This window comes from Littorina saxatilis, linkage group LG3, assembly GCF_037325665.1.
Source record: "Littorina saxatilis isolate snail1 linkage group LG3, US_GU_Lsax_2.0, whole genome shotgun sequence".
Classification (NCBI taxonomy): domain Eukaryota; kingdom Metazoa; phylum Mollusca; class Gastropoda; order Littorinimorpha; family Littorinidae; genus Littorina; species Littorina saxatilis.
In genome coordinates this window covers 18,621,383-18,644,341 of record NC_090247.1, presented here as the reverse complement: position 1 = coordinate 18,644,341, position 22,959 = coordinate 18,621,383, and the positions used below count along the sequence as shown (strand labels likewise).

At 43.4% G+C, this 22,959-nt stretch overlaps 1 protein-coding gene across 1 annotated transcript; it reads right to left on the bottom strand.

The window, feature by feature from the left end:
- Nucleotides 1–3,146: 3,146 nt before the first annotated feature.
- Nucleotides 3,147–22,340, bottom strand: LOC138961795 (leukotriene-B4 omega-hydroxylase 3-like). Its single transcript, XM_070333468.1, has 12 exons — nucleotides 22,112–22,340; nucleotides 18,581–18,761; nucleotides 17,613–17,763; nucleotides 16,786–16,955; nucleotides 15,912–16,036; nucleotides 12,905–12,967; nucleotides 9,183–9,306; nucleotides 7,403–7,532; nucleotides 6,874–7,003; nucleotides 5,663–5,941; nucleotides 4,966–5,031; nucleotides 3,147–3,739 (listed from the first exon to the last, which is right to left on the bottom strand). The coding sequence occupies exons 2-12, from the start codon at nucleotides 18,755–18,757 to the stop codon at nucleotides 3,628–3,630; spliced, it is 1,527 nt and encodes a 508-aa protein (XP_070189569.1). The 5' UTR covers nucleotides 18,758–18,761; nucleotides 22,112–22,340; the 3' UTR covers nucleotides 3,147–3,627.
- Between the last annotated feature and the right edge of the window lie 619 nt (nucleotides 22,341–22,959).

Genomic DNA, 22,959 nt, shown 5'->3' with positions numbered 1-22,959 from the left:
TCCCTTCCCTTTAACACGACCATGTGGCTGGCGATATTCGCTAATGATAACACGACCATGTGGCTGGCGATATTCGCTAATGATAACACGACCATGGGGCTGGCGATATTCGCTAATGATAACACGACCATGGGGCTGGCGATATTCGCTAATGATAACACGACCATGGGGCTGGCGATATTCGCTAATGATAACACGACCATGTGGCTGGCGATATTCGCTAATGATAACACGACCATGGGGCTGGCGATATTCGCTAATGATAACACGACCATGGGGCTGGCGATATTCGCTAATGATAACACGACCATGTGGCTGGCGATATTCGCTAATGATAACACGACCATGTGGCTGGCGATATTCGCTAATGATAACACGACCATGGGGCTGGCGATATTCGCTAATGATAACACGACCATGTGGCTGGCGATATTCGCTAATGATAATCAATCAATCAATCAATGAGGCTTATATCGCGCATATTCCGTGGGTACAGTTCTAGGCGCTCTGCAGTGATGCCGTGTGAGATGAAATTTTATACGGCCAGTAGATTGCAGCCATGTCGGCGCATATTTACCTTTCACGGCCTTATTCCAAGTCACACGGGTATGGTAGACAATTATTAACTGTGCCAAAGCAATTTTGCCAGGAAAGACCCTTTTGTCAATCGTGGGATCTTTAACGTGCACACCCAATGTAGTATACACGGGTGGTGGTTCGGACACCGAAGAGAGTCTGCACACAAAGTTGACTCTGTGAAATAAATTTCCGCCGAACCTGGGATCGAACTCGCGCTGACAGCGGCCAACTGAATACAAATCCAGCGCGCTACCAACTGAGCTATATCCCCGCCCATGTGGCTGGCGATATTCGCTAATGATAACACGACCATGTGGCTGGCGATATTCGCTAATGATAACACGACCATGGGGCTGGCGATATTCGCTAATGATAACACGACCATGGGGCTGGCGATATTCGCTAATGATAACACGCACCATTCTGATAATCCTCGCTCCACGGCTATCGCCAGTGTTGTCTCTCTGACCGGACGCGAAAGTCCTACGCGAATCTATCAAAACCAGAATACAGAGTGATCTCCCATAATTATGTTGTTCACGAGCAGTGTTCGCGAGACGAAAATGATTGCAGATTGGCCGACTTCGACAGTGCGTGATAAAGACATCGTTCTAAGGTCAAAACAAGTCGAAATTTTGGGACTGCTGCTGGAAGGAGACCGTAATATATGGTTGCATCACTGTCCAAAAAATCGTCTGCTCCAGCGAGCGTCGAAACCAAACGGTTGATTATCACGTGACACTTATGCCATATTTAGAGTTGTTTGCACAGTAAATACATCCGCGAAAAATAGCTCGCTTGAAACTGTCTAAAATAAAAATTCCTCTGTAATTTAAAAATTACAAAACACCATGAAAAATCATTATCGACGATCGCAAATCTGCTTACATCTATAACACATTACAAAAAGCTCTAAATATGTTAAAAAAAATCAGTTTCCTTGCCAGACAAGGAAGGTTGCGGGTTTGAAACTCAAGGAGAGAATGATCCGAGTTGACCTGAGTTCAGGATGAACACGCACATGAACACACAGCCATTCGTTTTAGTGAAATGTTTAGTTACATTCCAGAAAAATATGTTCACACAAAAAAAGCAATAACTACCACTACGTAGAATATGTCTGTTTAATTTTTCAACCTTTTCGTGTTTCATTTTTCAACCTTTTCATGTTTTATGTTTCAACCTTTTCATGTTTTTGTTCAGCTCTGCTTTATTTTATTTTTTTTTATTTTTTAACTTTGCTTTCCAAAATGGTTGTCCCGAGGAAGCCTCTATTGGCGAAAATTTGATATTGAAATGTTGCTGTCTTTGCCTTGGTGAGTAAAGATCTACAAAAACAACAACATTAACAACAACAACAACAACAACAACAACATCATAACTACACTGTGTTACATTCAAACCACACGCATGCACTATTAACTACAAAAACAAAAGATAAGACAATTGAAATGCAAGTAAAATAACTATGGAAACACACACACACACACACACACACACACACACACACACACACACAGAAACCGGTCAACATCAACGGCTGATTTGATTCTGGCTATAATGGCTCGAGCTTGTGTGCATAGTGTTCTGGATGTATAGCGTTCAGGTGAACAAAATGAAATCGATGGGTTTTCTACGTGTGTGACTTTCACCAAGGTGTGTTCTGGGCTTATAGTGTTCAGTAACTGGGTGTTCTGGGCTTATAATGTTCAGCAAGTGGATGTTCTGAGCGTGTGGTGTTCATCAAGTGGATGTTCTGAGCCTGTGGTGTTCATCTAGTGGATGTTTTGAGCGTTTGGTGTTCATCAAGTGGGTGTTCTGGGCGTATAGGTAGAGGTTACATGCCGAGTCTCGGTGATTATCAAAAATAATGGTCGAAGTTCGCGGATCATGAAAAATGCGAGCTTCAGCGAGCTTTTTCATGACCGCGAACTGAGACCATTATTTTTGATAATCACTGAGACGAGGTATGTAACCTCTTTATTCCTCCTTTCTTCAGTTATTCAAAGAAAAGAGGAGTTTTTGTGCGAAAGTTTGATCGAATCATATTCACCCAACCAGTCTACCTGCGCAGGCGATCGATTAATGCGCGGTTGTATAGTTCCGTGCAAATCATTCAATTCTGTTAACACTTCTTGTCAGTTTCCATGTTTTGAACAAAAATCAAGTACACAGTTATGTTGTCATTCTGCTGTAGCGGTAAAGGCAGATAGTGTGTGTTTTGTTCATGTTTTGGTATCGCTCAGGAAATGTTCTTTCCTCGAATGTGACTCGCAGACAAAGTTTTACACCCGTGTTCCAACGTTAAAAACTGTATGAAGTTTAGTTTTCTGGGGCAAACTAGTGTATGAAACCGCTGCATGTTCTTTAAGTTGATTAAATGTTTGCAATTGATTGCGTGTGATCTGTTTATAAAATGAAATATTGTTGAAAACTGACCGTCGGATTGCAGTCTCGTCGATGCAGCCGAAATCTGGAAGGGGAACTACTCGTGTCGCTAAACAAAGTATGAGAGTTACTTTTCCTTGGAATCTTGCAAGCGATAAACTATTGTGCACGGCAGATCGGAATTCAGAAAACAACCTTCTTCTTCTTCTGCGTTCGACGGGAAAACAACCAAATCATGGATTTTATATTGAGATTCATGTGTTCAATGGTTGTATTGTTTGCTCCAGAAATGTATATTTTGTACATTAGAGAGTGTTCTGAACTTTTGAGTCGCAAAAAGTAGATCCACAATGTGTACAGTTTCTACCCATGAGCTATCGAGGATTCAAGTGATTTTGGTTGTTGGGTAAGTTACCGAAAAATAACTAGCCCTACAAGTTTACAGAGAGAAAGAAGCAGAGGGGGGAATAATGTTCAGTAACTGTGTGTTCTGGGCTTATAGTGTTCATCAAGTGGATGTTCTGAGCCTGTGGTGTTCATCTAGTGGATGTTCTGAACCTGTCGTGTTCATCAAGTGGGTGTTCTTGGCTTAGAGTGTTCATCAAGTGGATGTTTTGAGCGTTTGGTGTTCATCAAGCGGGTGTTCTGGGCGTATAGTGTTCAGCAAGTGGGTGTTCTGGGCGTGGCGAACATCCTCATGCCAGACTCTGTTCTCATGATGGCGGCCATCTTCCTCTCCACCGGGTACTTGGGGTCCATGCTGAACGTATACCTGGAAACAAAATTCAACAAGTATGTCTTCAGCAGTGAATAAAATGAAGCGGCATACTCCAGAGTTAGCCCAATGTGTGACGGGCCCAATGCTCTGCTGGATAAGACGCCAGCCTCCCATGCGGAAGGTTGCGGGTTTGAATCCTGGCCGCGCCTGGTGGGCTAATAGTGGAGATTTTTCCGATCTCCCAGGTCAACTTATGTGCAGACCTGCTATAGTGCCTTGTCCCCCTTCGTGTGTACACGCAAGCACAAGACTAAATGAAATGATCCTGTAATCCATGTCAGAGTTCGGTGGGTTATTCAAACACGAAATTACCCAGCATGCTTCCCCCGAAAGCGGCGTATGGCTGCCTTAATGACAGGGAAAAAAACCGGTCATACACGTAAAAGGACACACGTGCAAAAAACACGAGTGTACATGGGAGTTTCAGGGCCTATGAACGCAGAAGAAGAAGAAGAAGAAGACAAAGAAGCCCCATGTGTGCGCGTGTGTGTCTGTTTGTCTGTATCTGTGTTTGTGTCTGTACATAATGTGGAAGGGGACGAGTGGATAGGAATATGTACAACATAAAACTGTCGGAGAAAGAAGGAGAGATGGCGCTCAAGATTACTCGGACAAAATCTACAAGAAGAACCTTCAAGGCGAACAGCCACATGTCTTAGTCATAACGCCCACGAGGAGTAATCTAGGCCTGAGTCTCTAATAATTCAGATTGTACTCACCTTAAATGCAGGCAAGTGCCCATAGACTACAACGTCTCCATATAGGAAGCTTACAAAATGAGTCACGCTGTCTCTGAAAGTGGTCGTCGCGATATAACCTTCGTGGTTGAAAACGACGTTAAACGCCAAATAAATAAATAAATAAATAAATAAACTCTGAAAGTGGACGATGTGTTCTTTGCATATTAATGTACGTAAGCACTGGCGGAGTGCAATTCAGCAATGTCCTCGCATGCAAAGTTGCACGTATGCCTTTAGCGATTGATTGATTGATTGATTGTTGTTGCTTTTTGGGTCCAGCGGACCATATAGGCCAAATCAGGACCCCGCCTTTAGCGATGTTTTTGTAATCTGCAAAGTTCACATTGTGCCCTTCTTGACATAGCAAAACTAAACGATACAGGTCTACACCCTGTAGTCTACCTTGCTGTGGAATATTCACAATCTGGAATTTTACTATTACCTTTAACACCGCGTGAAAACTAGTGATGGAGGACTTACCTTCTCAAGAGTCTGGAAAGCATCACCTTCTCTTCGTTCATGGCAAAGTGTTGACCGATGCAGTTTCTGGGGAAAGAAAATAGCCGTCATGGGGAGCGGAGCATAGAGGATGTTGTAATCAAGTTTGCTTTTTTTTCAATTCTCAAAGGCCTATGTGGTCTTGTTACAAGTGTGAAAACACAGGTGCTCCGATAGTTATGCAAGTACATGTAATGAAATGAACGTGATTAGAGGAACAACTCGTCAACTGCGTTATGCATACTCTTTAGCCTCGGAGAACCGTGTACTTTTTCAGTACTGACGGTTATCCATACGTGTGGCATATGGAACACGTGAACATTAAAGTAGGCTACTCAGGTCTGTAATCCAGCAAATACAGTCTTGGGGGGAAAAGGAGGAAGCAAAGACAACGGCATGCAGTAAGAAATTGAAAATGTACAGTCTGCGAAGTACACCTGAAGTATACCCAAACAAAGCGTTTACAATTTTAATGATTGAACGTTCAGAACATTCATTTGAGGTAATAGTCCTGATGATCGGTGACAACATTCTAAACCCAAAACCGTACCGTGTAGCTCTTGCAGCGAACTAAAAAAATGTTTATGTCCACGAGTACCTTTCAAATCGGTGTCCCTCTACCTTCAACTTCTTCATCTTTCACCAACCCCTCCCCTTTCCATCAAGACACACCACTGACCTGGGTCCAGCGGAGAAAGGGATGAAGGCGAAGCTGTCCTTGTCCTTCATGTGGTCAGGGTGGAAGCGGTCAGGGCGGAAGGTCCAGGGGTCCGGCCACACCAGACTGTTGTGGTGCACGTTCATGATGTTGATGGTACACGATGTGCCAATGGGCAACGTCACTCCCTCCACCGTCATCGGTTTGGTCAGGCGACGAGAGATGAAAGGTACGGGGCAGTGAAGCCTCATGCCCTCTTTGATGACCATCGTCAGGTAGTCCATCTTGGTCAGATCTCCCCTGGTAACCAAAGAGATAACATCTTTAACAATATATCAACTTTGTCTATTAAAAAGAGTAATCAAATCGTGGGAAAATTGTTTTTGACGCATCTTCTTCTACCTGTCGACCACGTTTAAACCTACATTTTCAGTAAAAGATGTATTAATAAGTGTGGACAAAACATTAACAGGTATAACACACCAGCGAATGGTAACAGAATGCCACTGCTATCAGCATAACCGCTGACATCGTATCATCATACCACAATAATAACTGGAGTAAGATATAGTAGTGAGGCTCTGGCAGTATCACGAAAACAGGACAGAACATGAGAGGAACAGGCAGTTGATTTCTCTTTCAGAATTAGGGGAAGGGCGCCTAATATGGACCACTTTTTGTTTCATGCTGATATCTAGTTAGTTTGCTTGCGAAGAAGCTGCATTTTATGCGTGGTAGTTGTTTCCTGTTTTGTAAATTGCCAGGCCTAATTGGAGCAAATCAGCTATGGTAGACATTCAGCAAAAATTAGATAAAGACAAATTCACAACTGGTCTATATGGCGCCTAATATGGACCTGTAAAGAGGTCTTGGCGAATCAAAGTCAAAAGCCCACTGTACTCCAAAATAATGTCATTTTCACGGTGCACATTAGGGAGATTGCCTTCATATCTTCCTTGTCATGCTGAAGTCTGGTACGTATTTAAACTTCGAGGGGTCTCTTATCGCGTGAAATAAACATCAAAATGTGGCAATCTCCAGAATAAGCCACGTGCGAGTTACGTCATCACACCAAATGAATCTCAAAAGTATGTGACGTCACTTCCACGGTGGTAAAATAATACAAGAGAGTGCCCTCACACCTTGACTTTCCTTAGCATGCTGCTGTCTGGTATTTTAGCCTCTCGGGGTCACTTAGCTCCAAAGCTAAATATCAAAGTGTCCCAACTCACCACTGAATGTCGTCGGAGTCTCTTCCCTGTAGAACCGTGTCAATCTCTTGCTGGACTTTGTGTTGATACTCGGGGTGTTCACACAGTGAGTACAAGATCCAGGACACAGCGCTGGCTGTCGTGTCGTGACCTGCCCGTGAAACACACACGATTGTATGTTCTGTGCATGCTGCTTTGTTCAAGTGCAATTGATTACAGAGTCCATAACTAGACTTTTGAGCATGGACTTCACTTGAAGTGTGTCCTATTTGTCCCAAATAGGTTGGTTGGTTGTTGAAACTAACATTATCTCATAGTAACGATTTGTTTTTGCAAATGTTCAAAAGTCGGGTAATATATTCTTTGTAGCTCTGTAAATAATTATATAGCACCATGACATTGCTGTGCTGACTGCTGCACAGCCAAAAGCAAAGCAGCGACCGAGCAAGACCAACCATCATGTAAGTATACTATAAGGATGATGTCCATTGAAATAAACCGTTGACTTTACTTGACAATACTGAAAGACAAGAGACGACACAAAGCATACCTTCGAACATGAAGGTGTCCACTTCGTTGCGTATTTCCAGAGGGGTCAGTCCCTTGCCTGTGTCGTCTCTAGCGGTCAGCAGGATGTCCAGAAAGTCTAGGTAACGCTTCTTGGGGGGTCCGTCCCGCTCCTGTTTGAACAGTTAATAATAATAATAATGGACATTTATTAATCGCCCCTTCTCACAAGAGCTCACGGCGATTTACATATTAATTTCTGCCGTGTGAGATGGAATTTTTTACACAATACATCACGCATTCACATCGGCCAGTAAATCTCAAGCCATTACGGCGAATATTTACTTTTTACGGCCTGTTATTCCAAGTCACACGGGTATTTGGTGACCCAGGGTCGAACACGCAACCTCTCGATTCCGAGCGCAAGTGCGTTACCACTCGGCCACCCAGTCCCAGTTGTTATTGACAAAACAAAACGTTACACTTTTGTTTTCAATAATAAACGTGCCATATACCTGCCATTCTTGGTTTTTACATTTAGTCAAGTTATGACTAAATGTTTTAACATCGAGGGGGGAATCGAGACGAGGGTCGTGGTGTATGTGTGTTTGTATGTGTGTGTGCGTGCGTGTAGAGCGATTCAGACCAAACTACTGGACCGATCTTTATGAAATTTGACATGAAAGTTCCTGGGTATGATATCCCCATACGTTTTTTTCATCTTTTTGATAAATGTCTTTGATGACGTCATATCCGGCGCGGCTTTTCGTGAAAGTTGAGGCGGCACTGTCACGCCCTCATTTATCAACCAAATTGGTTGAAATTTTGGTCAAGTATTGTTCGACGAAGCCCGGACTTCGGTATTGCATTTCAGCGTGGTGGCTTAAAAATTAATTAATGATTTTGGTCATTAAAAATCTGAAAATTGTAAAAAACATATTTCTTTTATAAAACGATCCAAATTTACGTTCATCTTATTCTCCATCATTTGCTGATTCCAAAAACATATGAATATGTTATATTTGGATTAAAAACAAGCTCTGAAAATTAAATATATAAAAATTATTATCAAAATTAAATTGTCGAAATCAATTTAAAAACACTTTCATCTTATTCCTTGTCGGTTCCTGATTCCAAAAACATATAGATATCATATGTTTGGATTAAAAACACGCTCAGAAAGTTAAAACAAAGAGAGGTACAGAAAAGCGTGCTATCCTTCTCAGCGCAACTACTACCCCGCTCTTCTTGTCAATTTCACTGCCTTTGCCGTGAGCGGTGGACTGACGATGTTACGAGTATACGGTCTTGCTGCGTTGCATTGCGTTTAGTTTCATTCTGTGAGTTCGACAGCTACTTGACTAAATGTTGTATTTTCGCCTTACGCGACTTGTTTATTCTAAATTTTGGAACGTTAGCAGTCTATCAGGTTTTGGATTTTTGTTTGAACAGTTGTTTGAATTCCTTTTTTTTTTTTTAGCCAAGATCACTTGAGTGTGTACATGATTAGTTTAAAGACAAACGACACCGATTAAACGAACCAAGACTCCTCCGAAAGCGGAGTATGGCTGCCTAAATGGCGGGGTAAAAACGGTCATGCACGTAAAAATCCACTCGTGCAAAAACACGAGTGTACGTGGGAGTTTCAGCCCACGAACGCAGAAGAACGAACCAAGACGTCTCTTCTTGACCCTCCGATCGAAAGTGAAATCTCTGACCTTAAAAGCGATACAAAGTTCGAGAAGACGTCATAATGTGACACACTGACACAGATAGACAGACAGGCAGGCAGACAGACAGACAGACAAAAAAACAAAACGTACCAGACTTTGCTGTCTCTCCCTGATGACGCGTTCGGAGATGCTGTGCACAAAGTCACACTGTTCCTTGAACCGGCGACCGTTTTTCGTCATCCCGTAAATGACGTCATTGTACACCAGTGGGTTTCTGTGCACAATGGAATGCAGATATTGTTTCAAATATGTGTATCGATAACTCATATTTGATACACTATTCTAAAGGAGGTTTCTATTGTACAACACCTCACATCTACCAGGGGTTTACAAGTGATTTTTTTGGCTCACGTAAGTGTAGCCTATGCGATGCTAAACTTTGTCTGTCTGTGCGTGTGTGTGTGTGTGTGTGTGTGTGTGATAGAAACTTTAACATTTCCGAGTCTATGTGTGTGTGGTTATCCAAGACTATGGACAAAGCTCGCATAAGAAGATTACGTCACGGTCAAAAGTGTTTGACGTCAATTAATGCATCATGACGTCATGCCTCCCTGTAGTCTTTCTCTCTCGCGCGGTGTGTGTGTGTGTGTGTGTTCATTTTGTGCACATGTGTTATTGTTACTGTTTGTGTATGTGTACTCGTGTGTGTGTGTGTGTGCATGAGTTTGTGTGTATGTTTGTGTGTGTATGTGTGTTTGTTTGTAAATGTGTGTGTGTCCGTCTGTCTATGTGTGTATGAGTTTTGTATGTATGAGATCTGTGTGAGTCACTGTGTGTGTGTGTGTGTGTGTGTGTGTGTGTGTGTGTGTGTGTATGTGTGTGTGTGAGCCTGTGTGTGTGTGAGCCTGTGTGTGTGTGCGTGCATGCATGCGCGTGTGTGGGTGTGTGTATGTGTGTGTCTGTTTGTAAGAAAGACTGGCTGAACACCGAAATACTAATTTTACCGGGTTATTATCCAAGCAACAGCTTCAAAGTATTGAAGCAATGATCAACATTTCGTCGGCACGTATGTAGATAAAGTGTGTATCCAAAGAAAACGGGTGGTGGTGAGTTTTTTTTTTGGGGGGGGGGGGGGGGGTAAAAACAGGTGACTGGTTTGTGTTGTGTGTGGTATGTAGACCAGGTCAGGGGTCAAGGTTGGGTCAGATCGCGTGAAGCATTGTGGTATAGATTCACTTCTCAGTTCCAACCGAGCTGCATTCGCCGATTCGGGGAAGACGATTTCACATTGTTCGGTTTCGTAGCGGCTCCAGAAAAAATAGATAAAGAAGATACCAAAGGAGATTTCCTACAGGTTGACCTGCACAGCGTGTTTTCAGTGTCTGCGCGAGGAAGCGCTGTCGAAAGGGCAGTGTCGATCTCAGTGGCAGTCGTGTCCCCGTAAGTAGGCTACAGACAGACAGATCTAGATCTAGCGTCTCCCACTCTTGCACGGTGTCTATGCTTACTGTGTGCGTGTATGTGTGACGGAGTGATTGAGTTTGTGTTACTGTTTGTCGATTTCTTACGGGAGCCTTGAAGGCTTCGCCTCTTGTTTTGTTTGGTTTTTGGCTCACGAAGTGTAGCCTATGCGATCGTAACTTTGTCTGTCTGTGCGTGCGTGCGTATGTGCGTATGTGCGTATGTGCGTATGTGCGTGCGTGCGTGTGTATGTCTGTGGTAGAAACTTTAACATTTCGTCATTTGAAGACGTCACATTATGGCGTAAGAGGGTTAGACGTCACGCGAAGGAATGTCTCGGTCATTGTTAGTTTGAGCGGGCCGAGACTATTTGGCAGTCGTGTCTGTAAGTAGGCTACATGGAGACAGACAGATCTAGAGTCTCTCTTTCTTGCACAGTGTCACCAATGCTTACTGTGTGTGTGTGTGTGTGTATGTGTGACGGAGTGGTTGAGTTTGTGTTACTGTTTGTCGATTTCTTCCGTGAGCCTTGAAGGCTTCGCCTCTTGTTTTTGTTTGCTTAACGCCCAGCCGCAACGAAGGGCCATATCAGGGCGGTGCTGCTTTGACATATAACGTGCGCCACACACAAGACAAAATTCGCAGCACAGGCTTCATGTCTCACCCAGTCACATTATTCTGTCACCGGACCAACCAGTCCTAGCACTAACCCCATAATGCCAGACGCCAGGCGGAGCAGCCACTAGATTGCCAATTTTAAAGTCTTAGGTATGACCCGGCCGGGGTTCGAACCCACGACCTCCCGATCACGGGGCGGACGCCTTACCACTAGGCCAACCGTGCCGGTATTTACAAGTGATGATGCCTCTGCTTGGACTCATACAACAATCAACTGCTTTCTTTGCTGAGGAGCTGTTTTCATTTTGCTGGCTTACTCTCACAGATTGACATGGGTGTCACTTACACAATCTTGTCAGGTTAAACAAATGTCTGTCTGTTTTACACACTTGTGTTGCATTAATTGCTATTATCTTTCCCTTTTCCTTGTCTAGTTACCTGCAAGTTTTTCTTCATTTCTTGTCTCTAGATTCTTCTGTTTTGCTTTTGTATCTTCCACCGTCCCCATCCCCACAACCCCCCCCCCCCCTTTCTCTTACCCCGCCCCCCCCCCCCCCCTGCTCTTATCACACGTGCAAGCCTGAACAATCATTCTGGGGCTGTGTGCATGATTGTTTGTACACCGGGGACTGTATCTTTAAGTTTGAAAAAAAAATTTCTTACGGACATCCATATATATATGTTCGAGTTCTATAAAGCCTAATTTGCCATCAAGTTACTCTTTCCAATAAAGGACGATGAAAGAGCGTTGCGAGAACGTCAAAACAATACCAACAGCTCACAAAGATAGTAAATACCACACAGTGAACGCTCAAGAGTGCAAAGAACAAAAGCAAATTAACAGTTCATAACTACAATTACGCCTACAGGGCAGACAATGCGAAGATAACAAAATCCTTTAAAGTCTAGACAATAGAAAAAGAATTACATCTAAAGTACAGCCTCATTTACCTAAACACAATCAGTATAATTATGCTTCAATAAAAAGAGAGTATGCGTTTGTAATGGAATCAATTACGCTTCAAATTTTTGTTATAGTAATATGCGTTTGTTACCATATTTCATTGCTTTAGATGTGTTGCAATCATGATGGCAGCTGAGCCTTGATGGGAATCTGGGTCAACGACCGGTACAGTTGTTCGTACCTCTATTTTACGACCTTTACAAGTCTGAAGAAATGTTTGTTTGTTTGTTACGCCCAGCCGACCACGAAGGGCCATATCAGGGCGGTGCTGCTTTGACATATAACGTGTGCCACACACAAGACAGAAGTCGCAGCACAGGCTTCATGTCTCACCCAGTCACATTATTCTGACACCGGACCAACCAGTCTTCTGAAGAAATATAGGTCTTGTAAGTGATTGAGTCTTAAGATGGAGGGTCTGAAAGCCGAATTTGACCCAATCCCTTCACGAATTCTGGATCTCATTAAAACCCTGTCATGTCCACTCGTGGTGAAAGCAATTGATTGAAATACTATATGGGAAAAAGTCGGGCAAACAAAATATCAACTGGTAGTGGTGACCGGTCGCCGATTTTATTTTCCAGTTATTTCTCATAATCGAGCCTTTCATATTTCTACCTGTAAAATACCAGAAATATGCGGTTCCTGCTATTCCAGTATATAGATGTAACATGTTAGGTGTGCCTGCGCTTAACAGAGAAGAAAGAGCAGATGGCGAGGGGGAGGGGGGGGGGCAATGCGGTTGCCAGAGGGTCGGGAGGGGGTGTTTGTCATGGGGGGGGGGGGGAGGATGGGGTAGGGATCTTGGGCGAGCTTGTCGGGTCCATACCGTCCTCTCAATGTCCACAGCTCGGTCAGCTCCGTGACGGCCTGCACGTAAGGATGAGACTCCCTGCAACACATGTCAGTGGAACGTTTTCAATTTCATCACCACAAGAAATTCATTCATTGTTTGTTGGTTTCGTTCATGGGCTGAAACTCCCACCGCTGTTACGTGTATGACCAATTTTACCTTGCCATTTTGGCAGCCATACGCCGCTTTTGGGGAAAATTAATTCATCCAAAAAAGTCCTCTTCTCTGAACAGAAAGCACAAAAGTTGTGAATTTTGGGTAAGTTTTAAAGTGGCGGAATGGTTTATTTTATCCCATGTAAAACAGCCTGGCCAGATCTGAGATGGTGAGACGAACCGCACGATAGTCACATTTCTTCTTCTTCTTCTGCGTTCGTGGGCTGAAACTCCCACGTACACTCGTGTTTTTTGCACGAGTGGAATTTTACGTGTATGACCGTTTTTTACCCCGCCATTTAGGCAGCCATACGCCGTTTTCGAAGGAAGCATGCTGGGTATTTTCATGTTTCTATAACCCACCGAACTCTGACATGGATTACAGGATCTTTTTCGTGCGCACTTGGTCTTGTGCTTGCGTGTACACACGGGGGTGTTCGGACACCGAGGAGAGTCTGCACACAAAGTCAAGTTGACTCTGAGAAAATAAATCTCTCGCCGAACGTGGGGACGAACTCACGCTGACAGCGGCCAACTGGATACAAATCCAGCGCGCTACCGACTGAGCTACATCCCCGCCCGATAGTCACATTTAAAGTAACACCATTCCGCGCACACGATGATATTCACATTGACAGACCTGTCCAGGCTTTTACCTGGAATAACAGCATCATTTCACTTGGACCGCAGGAGCTTGTATCCAACCCCCGGTCGATAATTATTTACTCTTGCATGCTAATTATTTACTGCTGCGTGCTTACCCTTACTACTACTATGTAGTAAATAGTAGTAGTAAGGAGACTGTATGGAATAAGGAGTAAATATATGGAATAAGGAGTAAATAATGATCGACCGGCGATTGGATACAAGCTCCTGTGCTTGGACACATACCAAACATCAAGAGTCTGGCTGTGTTGTTTGCAGAGTGTTATTTTTGTCTGAATTAATTTAGCAGATTTGCAAGATTAAATTAAAACAAACAAGTCGCGTAAGGCGAAATTACTACATTTAGTCAAGCTGTCGGCGAACTCACGGGATGAAACTGAACGCACTGTATTTATTCACTAAGACAGTACAGCTTCGTCAATCCCCGCGTGAAGGAAATCGCTCACCTTCCACGTGCAAAACGTAGTGATATTGACACGCCAGATTAGCGCGGTAGCGTATTGTGCTAAGCAGGAAAGCGCGCTTTTCTGTATTCTTGTTAACTTTCTGAGCTTGTTTTGAATACAACCTATCATATCTATATGTTTTTGGAATCAGGAAATGATCACGAATAAGATGACATCATTTTTGGATCGATTTCTTACATTTTAATCGTAAGACTAATTATTCTATTTTCGTTAATTGTGATCACATTTTAAGAGTAAACATGACATATGTAATATTTTTAGATTCAGAATGTGATGAAGAATACGATGCAATCAATTTTAAATCTGTTTGCAAAAAATTGATTTTAATGACAACTTTAATGAGCAAACTCATTAATTAAATTTTAAGCCTCCAAGCTGAAATGCAATACCAAAGTCCGGGCTTCGTCGAAGATTACTTGACCAAAATTTCAACCAATTTGGTTGAAAAATGAGAGCGTGACAGTGCCGCCTCAACTTTCACGAAAAGCCGGATATGACGTCATCAAAGACATTTATCAAAAAAATGAAAATAAAATCTGGGGATATCATACCCAGGAACTCTCATGTAAAATTTCATAAAGATCGGTCCAGTAGTTTACTCTGAATCGCTCTACACACACACACACATACACCACCACGACCCTCGTCTCGATTCTCCCCTCTACGTTAAAACATTTAGTCAAAACTTGACTAAAATAATGTAAAAACATGCACAGGCAGTAGCCATACTGTTGATTTTTAGCGTGTGTTTAAGTTAAAGGTTTCTTTTGTCATATATGTGAAAGTATTGTAAAATATTTGTGGTGGTAAACATATCCGCTTACCATAGAATGAATGTGTCTTTGATCGACAATACTATCATCTTTTTGAAAAGGTATAAGCAAATACCTACAAAACAAATCTTTAGATCGTTCATGAGTGAGATTGTGCCTTTTTATTTGCAATTCACTAACTCATCCCAGAACGATCAAACACATTTTATGAAAGAGAATTCAATTGACTACAAGCTATGAATGAAAAAAAAGCTGGCGAATGTACTTCAGTGATAAAATGATATGTGATAAACAAAATGATATGTGATAAACAAAATGATATGTGGTAAACAAAATGATATGTGATAACACAAAACACAACTAACAAACCAAAAAGCTCCAGTAACCAACAAGTCATCAATGGAGCTGATAAAACCATACATCAAATAAGATGTCGATGTTTTGTGTGTTTGATGTGTGTGTGTGTGTGTGTGTGTGTGTGTGTGTGTGTGTGTGTGTGTGTGTGTGTGTGTGCGTGTGTGTGCGTGTGTGTGCGTGTGTGTTCGGTATGTGTGCGTGTGTGTGTTTGAGTGTTTGTGTGTGTTTGTATGTGGAGCAATTCCAGAACAATTACCAGAAATATCTGTATGAAACTTCATATGTGAGGTATTCCAGATAATATCCCCATGTTATCGTTTTAAAAATAAGTTTTTCAATTTATCATTTAAACTAAACGAGGTGGCTCAGTTGTGATCTCATTGTTTCATTGAAACTTCACATGAGAGTTTCTGCAAATGACGTCTCTAAACGGTTTTGTTCTTATTGATTCAATAAATACCTTTGATGACGTCATATCCGTCTTTTTATAAAAGTTGAGGCGGCACTGTCACGCCCTTATTGATTGACATTTTGGTCAAGCAATCGTAAACTAAGTCTCACTCACCCCTGTGCCTGGATGTCATCTGTGTAGCTCATGGCACAGCGCTGTATAGTGTCCAGGGTACACAGACTGATGTTGCTGAACATCTCTATGCTCTTCTTTTCATCCGCGTATTTCGTCACCTTGCTCTGAAATGACGTCATAAACGACGTTAATTATGACGATCAATTACATTACATACGAATTTCTGCTCTTCATTCTTAGCTTTTTATGTCGTAAGCTATCTCATTAAACGTGTTCAATGAAGTAAGCCATGTAATAAATAAATAAATTAATCTAAAAGGATGATCCTGGTAAACGCAGAGTTTGTATTAACCGGACATTTCTTGTATTTTACGGTCTTTGAAGTGGAAAGACAGACAAAAACTTATAGGCCTAATACAGAAAGTAAACTTATCTGACAAATAGTCCAAAATCTTGCTCAGAGACACAAGCGAGACAATTTCACAAACAATTTGTTTTAGGATTTTTTCCCCAGGGATAGCAGTCCCAATTCCTTGAGGCAATTCCCCAAGGAAAATAAGATTTACCAAATACCAACGTTACCACCAAAGACAAAGACCCACTGACCAGCATGATGACGGAGGCCCCGTTGCCGACCTTATTTACATGATATACACACGTGTTAGGAGATGGTTTATTTATCACATGGGTGGTCTTCCTCACGTATGTACGATAAATTACTGTACAATTGTACTATCAAACTCCGAAAGTGGCACTGACCAGCATGATGTCGGAGGCCCTTGTTGCAGACCTTATTTACATGATATACACACGTGTTAAGAGATGGTTTATTTATCACATGGGTGGTCTTCCTCACGTATGTACGATAAATTACTGTACAATTGTACTATCAAACTCCGAAAGTGGCACTGACCAGCATGATGTCAGAGGCCCTGTTGCCGACCTCCACGTAGGGCTTGAGGATGTCGAAGTGGAAGGCCGGGGTCAGCAGACGACGGGAGCGGGCCCACGTGGCGCCCTCTGAGATCAGCAGCCCGTCCCCCAGCCACGGCAACGCGAACCGGTACTGTGGCGGTTTGGGCTCTGGGTGAAACAGAAACAAGAAAAGCTTGAAAGCATGAAATGGTACATTGGTGTTTTAGGCTTTACAATTTTGCTAAAATGGCCATACAATTTTGCTGAAATGGCCATAACATTTTGCCAAAATGATCACACACGTTGACCATATTGCCATTCAAGTTCAGTTGCCTAAATGGCCATACAATTTAGCTAAAATGGCCATGCACTTTTACCGAATTTGCCACACAAGCTTGCCTAAATGGCCATGATACAAATTTGCCGAAATAGCCATACACGTTTGCAAAAAAGGCTATACAAGTTTGCCTAAATGGCAATACAAGTGAGCCGGTCTAGCCCTATATATTTGCCAACATGGCCATACTATTTGCCGAAATGACCATACAATTTGCCAAAATGACCATGCATGTTTGCCAAAATGACCATACAAGTTTGCCGACACGGCAATACAGTTTGCCGAAATGACCATGCATGTTTGCCGAAATGACCATGCATGTTTGCCGAAATGACCATGCATGTTTGCCGAAATGACCATGCATGTTTGCCGAAATGACCATGCATGTTTGCCGAAATGGCCATAGAAGTTTGCAGGAATTTGATTCGACCGACACAGTTCTTACTTTTTTGGTTGATATTGTACCAGTTTACACACACAGTACCTACCCGATGTTTTGAGCAGATCTCGCACGGAATCCGGGTGGTTGAGACTGATGCCAGCTCGGAAAGGGCCAATCCAGACTCGGTAGAACTTGGGGTGACGAATCGTTAGCTTGCTGAAATACTCGATGCGCTGAGTTGTATTTAGATGGCGAAACTGGAAAAGGTCATTGTTCCGTTTTATCATTTTCGGAGAGTAAGATGTATAGTTAAAAATAAGAATTCTGAAGAAAAAGATTGCTATTATCATTATTGTAAGAGAGAGAGAGAGAGGGGGGAGAGAGAGAGAGAGAGAGAGAGAGAGAGAGAGATAGATAGAGAGAGAGAGAGAGAGAGAGAGAGAGAGGTCAGAGAGACAGAGAGAGAGAGAGAGGGAGACAGATGAAGAAAGAGAGAGAGAGAGAGAGAGAGAGGGAGACAGAGATGGAGAGAGAGAGAGAGAGGGAGACAGAGATGGAGAGAGAGAGGGAGATTTGTTTGTTTGTTTGCTTAACGCCCAGCCGACCACGAAGGGCCATATCAGGGCGGTGCTGCTCTGACATATAACGTGCGCCACACACAAGACAGAAGTCGCAGCACAGACTTCATGTCTCACCCAGTCACATTATTCTGACACCGGACCAACCAGTCCTAGCACTAACCCCATAATGCCAGACGCCAGGCGGAGCAGCCACTAGATAGCCAATTTTAAAGTCTTAGGTATGACCCGGCCGGGGTTCGAACCCACGACCTCCCGATCACGGGGCGGACGCCATACCACTAGGCCAACCGTGCCGTGAGAGGGAGATGGAGAGAGAGAGAGAGAGAGAGAGAGAGAGAGAGAGAGAGAGAGAGAGAGACAGACAGAGAGACTGAGAGACAGAGACAGAGAGAGAGAGGGGTGGACAGACGGACACACAGACCGACAACATTTGAGACAGCGTGACAGACCAATAAGACAGGCAGACAGAGACAGAGACAAAACAACAACACACCTTATGCAGATTGCCCCACACCCAGCTGAAGTCAGTCTCCCCAGGCAGATTCATGAAGAACTTGAAGTAGGTGCGATACGACAGCAACCACCGTATGCACTGCACCACCACCGTCGTCACCACAACCACCACCGCCGCCTGGGCCATCGGGGATATCGACGACCATCCCAGCACCATTTTGCTAAAAACAGAAAGGAAAATCCGTGTACTCGCTGTCAGACTTCCTTACAATAGTCAGCCATGCGACAGCCAAATGGACGATTACGGGAGATAACTGTCATTATCCAGGTTCGTATGGCCTGTGGAAAAGTTGCATTTCTTGACGATCATTCAAAAGAACAGTAGTATAAGCCAATATTGCTAAGTGGGAATGGACGAACTCAGGAAATAACTCTGTCTTGTATTGGTAGTGAAAGAGTGAATGTTCTTGCTTTTAGTGAGGCAAGCTTTCTACACATGCTCCTTGTTCACATGTTTCAGACATACTTATCCGCTGGTGACAGGGCTATATTTTCACGTGGGAAAGTTCGACTAAAAGCAAGGGTATTCACTCTTTTACAACCCATACAAACCCGACAGAGTTATTTCCAAACATCGTTTATTGCACGCCGTTTGCACCACAGTGAACATATATATGCTTCAGTATATTTGCTGTAGCGCCGACTGCGTTTCGGCTCGACTGGCAATTCCATCTAAGCCATACACGGTAAACCTGCCCTACCTTCAAGAAGTACAATTCTCTTTGTCTTCCACATCTCATATAAACACCGACACAGCTATTTCGGAAACTGATTCGTCTATTTCTATTCACCTGTTTTCTCACAGGACTGAACTGGGATGCTGTGTTTTCGTGTGCAGCAAGGCAGCTAGTAATTCAGTATAGCTTAAGTAGGACTCCCTTTGTGTGTGTTTATCTTTTTAACGTTTCTTTTGCCTGCTTGATAACAAACGTGTTTTTTTTCTTCTAAGTGAAATGAAAATCCTGTCACAAACACAGTAAGACGTGATGGGAGATGGGAGGGGGGGGGGGGGGCGAAGATTGAAAGACGGAAAGAGATAAAGGTGATAGAAAGTATTAGAGAGAGAGGGCCGGGGGGCGGAGAGAGAGAGAGAGTGAGAGAGAGAAAGAGAGTGAGAGAGAGAAAGAGAGAGGAGAGAAAAAGAGAGAGAGAGAAAGAGAGATGAGAGAGAGAGAGAGGGCCGGGGGTGGAGAGAGAGAGAGAGAGAGAGAGAGAGAGAGAGAGAGAGAGAGAGAGAGAGAGAGAGAGAGAGAGAGAGAGCGAGAGAGAGAGACAAACACTGAGAGAAAAATGAGAGAGAAACTGAGAGACAGACATACAGACAGAAGACCATTTCGTCATGTTTCGACGCAGCCTAGTGTCCTCGCAAAGTGCATATGCCCTGAACGGTGCATAAGTACCAACGTTAAGGTCCATTGACACTGAAACCTGTGTGACTGATACAGTAGAAGGGACGATGTCAAGTCACGTACACTCACTAGACCTCCCTGCTTGTTTGGCACACCTGGCCTAATTTTGTCATCAGTCGCTGACCGTAACTAAATTCACCTGTTCGGCCGTAAAGTGCGGACCCTTAGATAGACTGATCTAAGAAACGAATGGACGTCTGAGCTCTTATTGTGCAACAATACTCGTGAGACTTACGCGGAACCAATCTCCTGGCATCGGAGAGAATAGCAAGCACTGAAATGAACAAGCGACTTTCAGCCTCATTTGTTGTCCCCTTTACCTCAAATGCATGCAGGCTGCTTCCAACCTTAAAGGCACAGTAAGCCTCCCGTAAACCATCACAGATACTGTCAGGCTTTTCCACACAGTACAAACACCCTTTCGTTTAAACACTCATCGCTAGAGAACATCCTAGGTGCCCCACGTAAAGAGCGAGCAATTTTCAAAGAATGTATTTTTGTGGACCCTCTGATCAGTAAATCAGGCGCCTCGTTTTGGCGCTAGAACTAACTTTTAAAATCTAGATAATAAATTGACATCTTGTTACACAAACATTCTTAAATCATAAAAGAATTCTTTTTTCATGATCAAGACAAGATCAGTACAATTCGAAGTTTTGAAAGTTTGAAAAAAGAAAAGCCCGGAAACGTGTCACGCAAACCGTCTTTCTCGTAGCAGACGACAGTTGTGCCGGCCTAGCGCCCCGCGTTTCTCTGAACAGTCAACTGTCATCGCTCTAGTTCGTGCGAATCGCAGCCGTTTGTTGCGTTTAGATTCAGAGGTACACAATAACGTGCTATTGCAGATGAGCTTACAGCGAGTCCCATTGAAATCACAAACTGACGACTACATTGTGAAAAAAGAAAACTGGATCACACGGGATCACACGGGTTCGCGATGGCTCAGGGGTAAGATAAACCACGCAAAAATAAATTCTTTGAAAATTGCTCGCTCTTTACGGAGGGCACCTAGGATGTTCAAAAGCGGTGAGTGTGTAATTGAAAGGGTGTTTGTACTGTGTGTAAAAGCCTGACAGTATCTGTGATGGTTTACGGGAGACTTACTGTGGCAGTTTAATTATATATTTGCCTTTCAAGTTTTATGACAAAAAGACCCGTGTCGTGAACGTTTTGACAAAGACCACAGGTGTTTGTATCAAAGCGACTGCCCGGGGCTAGTCCATCCAATTATTATACACAATAACTTTCTGCTGTTTATTACTCCTGCAGTAAAATGTTTTAGGGTACAATGCCGCTTACATCGACTGGCCCAGGGCCCACGGCACTTTGACACGACCTCCTGTGGCACAGGCAGACGATTACTGATGGCGCACAAGCTATAGCTAAGAGAGCAAATCAGACACACACAAACGCTCTTATACATTTAGACAGACGCAGGGCTGAACACACGACATACAGTCTGAAACAAACAGACATGCTGATTGACACACATATAGGGACAGACAGGCAGACTGGTGGATACCGACAGACAGTCACAGATTGGGGCGGGGACGTAGCTCAGTAGGTAGCGCGCTGGCTTTGTAGCCAGTTGGTCGCTATCAGCGTGGTTCGATCCCCACGTTCGGCGAGAGATTTATTTCTCGGAGTCAACTTTGTGCAGACTCTCTTCGGTGTCCGAACACCCCCGTTTGCACGAAAAAGATCCCACGTTCACAGCGAAAGTCTCTGGGCTTGGAAAACACGAAGACACGCATGCATCATCTCTCGTCTCTGATTATCATGATCGTATTTCGATACTTTGACGAGACAACCCCAATGCTGGTGTGTCGAAGAAGACAGCCACAGCGGGCTTGTTCGAATCAAAGTATCACACCATATCTTCAGCGTATTACCAATAACCTGTCCCAATATAGACCAGTTGGTCTAAGAGGACGTTAAACCCTAATAGTCAATCAGTCAGTCACAGATAGATAGATGGATAGACCAACTGAAACTATTATACAGACAGCAACACAGAAAGAGGATACACCTGCCTGTTGGTTTTTTTTATTTATCAAATCTGTTACATCAACATGTTTGAAACTTGTCAGTGTAATCCTTACCGGTGCTGCTCTCGCCTGCTCAGTTTTTAAAGCGTAGAGCGCTGTCGAGGAATTCTTCCTCTCACAACGAATCACACACACAGTCGCAGCTAGAAATGTGAAGAGTTCAGAAATCACTGTAAAAAGTACAAGCGATTTCTCACAACACAGGTTATTTTCCCCTCGCCGAAAACCACAGCAATCCAGTACCGACCTCGCTGAGACAGTGCTGTGCTGTGCATGTCGCCGAGGTGTGTTACTCTGGTGCAAATATACTTTCATTCTGTATCAAGAGTACATGCGTACTAAAAAAGATCGACCCTGGTTGGTGCTGTCTAATTTACCCAGTTACCTGCTGAGCTAAGTTATGCATTGTGGCGGACACAGGCACACGACATACAAACAAGTTTTGAGTTGTTGCATCAAGTCAGCATTTCACTAAAATGTATTCCGGCAGATTGGGAATGGTGGAGGAGGTGAGGGTCACGTCTGTGTGTATGTGAGTGTGTGTGTGTGTGTTTAGACAAACTACTGAACAGATGTTTATGAAATTGTTCATGTTAATTCTGCCAGAGGATATCCCTTGCCATTCATTTTATTGTTAACACACACACACACACACACACACACACACACACACACACACACACACACACACACACACACACACAAACACAAACAACCACCACTAGTACCACTGAAATAATGTCACTAAGACCTAAAAATAAAAAAAACCCTATCGTCAGCAAGCGCCTTGAAGGAAGATGCGTCAAGGTAGAACACAGTTTGTGTTTATAATCAAAGGTCGTCTTTAGGGTGCGACGAACTTGTGTACCCGCACAGGTGCATGCGAACTCTGTATCGAACGA

Coding starts and splice junctions, on each gene's coding strand:
- LOC138961795 (XM_070333468.1), bottom strand. CDS start 18,757: ATGGTGCTGGGATGGTCGTCGATATCCCCGATGGCCCAGGCGGCGGTG. Junction 12,968..15,911: donor GATGACATCCAGGCACAGGG/GTGAGTGAGACT, acceptor CATGTGTTGCAG/GGAGTCTCATCCTTACGTGC. Junction 9,307..12,904: donor CTGTGGACATTGAGAGGACG/GTATGGACCCGA, acceptor CATTGTGCACAG/AAACCCACTGGTGTACAATG.